The sequence below is a fragment of the Notothenia rossii genome (assembly GCF_949606895.1).
Source record: "Notothenia rossii genome assembly, chromosome: 9".
Taxonomy (NCBI): domain Eukaryota; kingdom Metazoa; phylum Chordata; class Actinopteri; order Perciformes; family Nototheniidae; genus Notothenia; species Notothenia rossii.
This window is the reverse complement of record NC_136907.1, coordinates 33,223,941-33,229,451: the sequence shown is the minus strand read 5'-3', so window position 1 is coordinate 33,229,451 and position 5,511 is coordinate 33,223,941. Positions and strand designations below refer to the sequence as shown.

The 5,511-nt window shown below is 41.7% G+C and overlaps 1 protein-coding gene across 2 annotated transcripts; it reads left to right on the top strand.

Moving 5' to 3' along the window:
• The first annotated feature begins 937 nt into the window (after positions 1 to 937).
• Positions 938 to 4,180, top strand: LOC307020908 (uncharacterized protein). Of its 2 annotated transcripts, XM_079652606.1 has the most exons (3): positions 938 to 1,710; positions 2,390 to 2,845; positions 2,879 to 4,180. In XM_079652606.1, exons 1-3 carry the CDS (start codon positions 1,291 to 1,293, stop codon positions 3,158 to 3,160), a joined length of 1,158 nt encoding a protein of 385 aa, XP_079508732.1. In that variant the 5' UTR covers positions 938 to 1,290; the 3' UTR covers positions 3,161 to 4,180. The 2 variants fall into 2 exon arrangements, with proteins under 2 accessions (XP_079508732.1, XP_079508731.1); XM_079652605.1 differs by having other exon boundaries at positions 2,390 to 4,180.
• Positions 4,181 to 5,511: the final 1,331 nt, after the last annotated feature.

Sequence of the window (5,511 nt, the reverse complement as noted above, 5' to 3'; positions counted from 1 at the left end):
TAAAAACCGTGGGAAAATGTATAAATACGATGGCGAAGAAGAATATTCCAGTGGCCCCAATTTGTGTCCATTCTGGACAAGTGAAAAATGTATTCGGACAAGTAAATTGCCAAACTCACTTGTCCATGGACAGGTACTCTCTAAAAACTTTTTCTCACACAGTGTATTCACCGGCAACTGAAGTGTTTTTCTTTTCAGTTTGTTATACATATGTTATAAGCAACAGCCTTAAAAATAATTCCAATGGGTCGGTCATGGGACAATAATAATCAATACTATATAACCCGTTTATAATAAACTACACTAATCCTCTAAAGTACCATCCATATTGAAACAAAGGTATAGCATGGGATCCTCAGACAGAAGAGAATCATGTCATTGCGTAGTCCTAACTTAATGTATTTATATACGGAGCACAGAGCCAGCATCCTCATACTGCTGTGTTTAAAAGCAGTGCACTCTTTTTCAATCGCAGCTACAGTACTCTTCAACATGTTTCACTAACATTTTCAATCAAAGGTTTTGGTTGCCAAAAGTCTCCTTTGCCCATCCCCCTTTCTTGCAGAGGCTTGATTTTGTCAACAAGAAAATATAAACACATAATTAGAAGTGTGCACCTTTCCGCCTAAGGCTGAGAATTATAAAGCTAGACTGAAAAAAAGTTATAGAGCAGCAGAAAATGTGTCTATTAAAGTACCTCAACTCAAGGGAGGTGTTTGTGTGTGTGTGTGTGTGTGTGTGTGTGTGTGTGTGTGTGTGTGTGTGTGTGTGTGTGTGTGTGTGTGTGTGTGTGTGTGTGTGTGTGTGTGTGAAGATGAATAAACAAACAAGCTCACACCACTGCCATTAATAATTACTGAGCTGCTCCCAGCTCTACACATTATTAAGACATTTGAAGATAAAGTGCTTTCTTCATATTGTGCGTTTATGCCTTATATTGCTTTGACTTGGGGGAATTAGTGAGGCTATTGCCTGCAGAAATATCTGATGTTGCCCTGTGTGACCACCAGTGTTGGGTGTAACGCGTTACAAAAGTACAAAAGTAACGGAGTTACAGTAATATATTACTTTTTGCTGTAACGAAGTAATGTAACGCATTACTAATGAAATTTGGGTAATATGTTACCCGTTACAATTCTCAGTAACGCAGTTACACAACACATTTTAACCCGAAATTAAATGGTGTTTTGTTTTTCAAGAATTCACAAATATCGCGAGACATTCCGATACCAGAGAAAAAATGTGCGGGTAGATTAATAAACCTGATGCATCGTTTATTATTGGGTTAAGATGGCGGGAGGAACTTTTGAGCGATGGGTGTTCTCACATTATTATCAGTTCATTAGAGAAAAAGAGAAAAACATAATAGTCAAGTGCAATCTATGTTCGTCGGCAGAAAAGGAATTGTCTACATCAAGAAATAGCACTAGCAACTTAAAGAAACACCTGGACCGATGCCACGCTAACACTAAGTTAGTCGAGAGATCTGCCGGCTCGGAGAAAAGAAAACATACAGAAGACGTGAGTGCGGGCACGCCGAAGCAACACAAGTTAAAATTCTCTCGGTCTTCTATGACTCTGGAACCCCGAGAAGTTAAGAGACTCGTGGCAGAGTATGTTGTGGAAGACATGCAATCTCTGTCAACTGTGGAGTCGGCGGCATTTAGAAAACTTCTCAGCAAAATCCCTGTCAACACCACCAATGACAAGGTAAGCTAATGTTGCAATAGAGACTTTTTAATACAATAGGTTACTGGGCCATGCCGAGGCTGTACAACCATGTTAGCGAACAGCGACATAATTGTAATGTTGTTATTTTGTGTGTGTGTGTGTGTGTGTGTGTGTGTGTGTGTGTGTGTGTGTGTGTGTGTGTGTGTGTGTGTGTGTGTGTGTGTGTGTGTGTGTGTGTGTGTGTGTGTGTGTGTGTGTGTGTGTGTGCGTGTGTGCATGCGTGTGTCTTGACTCGCATCTTATTCCACTCGCTTTGTACACGGTTAGCTTAAATGTTATACTCAGCCCTGCACATAACTTTTTTGCCCTGGTTCTCAAAAGAGCAGCTGGAGATGTTGCTTGGTGCGCATCCTCTCTTTTCTATCTCTGTCTTCTCTCATGTCTCTCTGTCTCTCTCAATGTTGGTGCGCAAATGCGCTTTTTTCAAATGATCCGGTGCTCCTTTTTTGGCGGCAGGTGCGCATGCGCACCTGCGCACCAGTTATGTGCAGCCCTGGTTATACTGCTGCCTGGTGGTAAAAAGATGTATTGCCTATACATAAGCACCTATCATTACAGTAATGTTACCGGTATCCAAATATTATTTAGCCCAGTTATAAATGAAGCATTAGTTTATTATCTAGCATGACTTTAATATCTCTATCTTCTTAATTTTCAGCAACTTTTGCCAGATAGAAAGACATTTGCCAAAGAGTTGGATAAAGAATATGCTATCATGGAAAAGGAGCTGAGGAAAACTATCGATGCCCAGGATTATGTGTCAACAACGGCAGACATATGGAGTGCTAACAACAAAAATGTCTTGGGGGTGACTGTGCATTGGATCGATGCAGATACCTGGAAACGAAAGAAGGCTGCGATCGCTTGTAGAAGATTTAGGGGTCGACACACGTACGACGCAATAGCAACAGAGCTGGAGGACATTTTCTCTCAATATGGACTTACCAACGATAAAGTGACTGCATGTGTGACGGACAATGGGAGTAACTTTGTGAAGGCGTTCAAGGAGCATCAGCAGCGGCAAGTGGAGTCCGATGAGGAGGAGGATGAGGTTGATGGCGATGGTGAGGCAGACTTTACAGACCTTCACAGTGTGCTTGCCGCCGCCAAAGATGATAATGCCCGGGACGGGCTATGTGTACTGCCTCCCCATCATAGATGCGCAGCCCATACACTTAATCTAATTGCGAACAATGAGGTTGATAAATGGCTGTCATCTAACGTAGAATCTAGGGCTGTGTATCGTAGTGTTACCTCCAAATGTTCAGCGTTGTGGACGAAGGCCAGCCGCTCCACAGTAGCATCAGAGTTCCTGGAAGAGGTCAGTGGTAGAAAGTTGATTGTCCCCACAGTAACAAGGTGGAACTCATACTTTGACGCCTATTCTCGGATCACAGAAATGCTCCTCACTGACATTAATAATATCTGAACACAATTTCAAATAAAATGTATGAACGACAGGGAACACCAGTTTCTCAAGGAATACTGTTCCATTATGAAGCCTTTCACAGTTGCACTGGACATCTTACAGGGTGAGGACACTTGTTTTTATGGAACGCTTCAACCAACACTAGAAGTTCTCATAGGAAAAATCTTAGCAATGAAAACTGGCCTATCAGCAATGACCACTGGGCTGCCTGAAGTTATTGTGGGAGCAATCAAAACTTGATTTGCCACAATAATTGATTCCAAGGAAGCACTGCTTGCCGCTGTCTCACTGCCCAAGTTTAAGCTGCGTTGGATAAAAGAAGAAGCCAGAAGAGACCATATCAAGATACTCCTCATGTCAGAGTGTCGTTCCCTAACAACACAAGAGCCTGCAGCCCGATGTCCCTCAACCTGCTGCGTTTGCCTCCAGCGAGGAGGATTTTTTTGCCTTTGACTTACAGCCCGTTACCACAGCAGATGCGCCCATGTCTGTGGAAACAGAGGTAATGTCTTATTTCAATTCTGCCCCTACGATGGAAAGTCTGCACCAGTTTCCAAGAATTAAAAAAATCGCACTCTGATGTAATGCCCCAACGCCATCCAGTGCACCAGTAGAAAGACTTTTCAGTCTTGGAAATCTTGTGCTCACCCCAAAATTCAACCGTCTCGGTGATGGACGCTTTCAACGCCTTCTCCTGATGCGCTTCAACCATCATTTCAGTCAAGGTGGTAGTGGAATAGGCCAGCCCCCCACCATAGAAAAATAAGTAGGCTATAGGTCAAGGCTTTAAGGGCTTTCATACTTAAATGTATTTTACGGGCCTTAATTGGCTGTATTCTATTTTGACAGTAACAGGTTTCCTGTTTATTTTTTTATTTTCAATATTCCAATGTGTGTGTTAAATATAGTGGAGCTTCATTTGTTTTGTGAAGTATTTCCTACGAGGCCTTTGTTTGTATTTAGATTTGACCAGACTTTGTTTAGTAGCCTATGTTCTAGGCGTTGTTTGGCAAATAGCAGGGCTCCTATTTTTGGCCTACGTTGCATTTAGTAGCAATCTTAAGAATTGTTTGGCTTACATGTTAATAGTGTTGGACTGAAAATGACTGAGCCGTAAGCTATTCCTTGAGGCGTAATCCTTTTCGTATTTTTGATAAAGCTTCTTCTTTGTCCACTCAATACATTCAAACTTCTTGTGCTTGGAACTTGAATTAAATAAAAGAAAGTAGCTTGGTTGAAGCGTTCCATAACAAAAAGAAAAATATATTGCACATAATGTTATAGATTTCATTATAGTGAGCTCTAGCTCTATTGTATTTAATATATATAGGCCTAGACTTATACATATTGACAGTATCACGACTATAATTGACCAGACTTTGATCCTTTGTCTGCTTTAAATAAGTTTATAAGTTGTTAGTAGCCTTAAGGGCCTACACAGTTGTTATGCTATACCACATTGCCCTTCACTGGATGCATAATGAGCTGCACTAAACATTTTAGCATTTAAAATACCTAGCCATTCTTTTGCGGTTATTTTGGTGAAAGTCACTAAAAAAGCAACTAAAGTAGTGTAACTCATTACATTTCAGAGACAGTAATATTGTAATGTAACTTATTACTTTCAAAAGAGAGTAATAAGTAATATGTAATATATTACATTTTGGAAGTAACTTGCCCAACACTGGTGACCACATCGAGTTGTTTACACGGATTTGTTCCTGTATGATATACGGCTTCAAATGTGTTTCCCATCCACACACAGCTCTTCTATTAGGACAAAATGAGACACTTGTGAAAACGCTGTGGTGGCGTGCTGCTGAATGGAATTTGGTTTTTATTTCTGGGGGGAGGGCGGTCAGGAAGCCATGCTAAGGGGTGATGAGGAGGACTTTGCGGGCATCAATCCCTTTATTAGAAAGTAATGGTCACCTTCTCTCGGGATGTCTAACAACTAAGGGCCACTTAGCTATTGATTACTTGGGGCCATCGTGATTAAGATCTTGGCAAATGCCCGCCCTCGCTCAGTGTTGGAATGAGGGGTGGAGCCAGCGTCTTCAGATTCAGGGCCTGAGGAAGCCTCTCCCCGTCCACAGCCAGCCTTCCCACCACAGAGGCTCTCCCACAGCTGTTATCACCACTGTTTGTTCATTCCTAATTATTGTTTTTCTCCAAGAGCCCAAACCCCAAGTCAAGTGCTTCCTGTCCGCACATCTGCAAGTGCTCCAGCACAATTACTTAGACGTGCAATCACTTGCAGACAATGGGGAAATCTCGCAAAACACATTCACATTGTCTTTTTGTTTTTTCTCACCATGCTCTCTTGAGATCCAGTTATACTGAGCTTAATT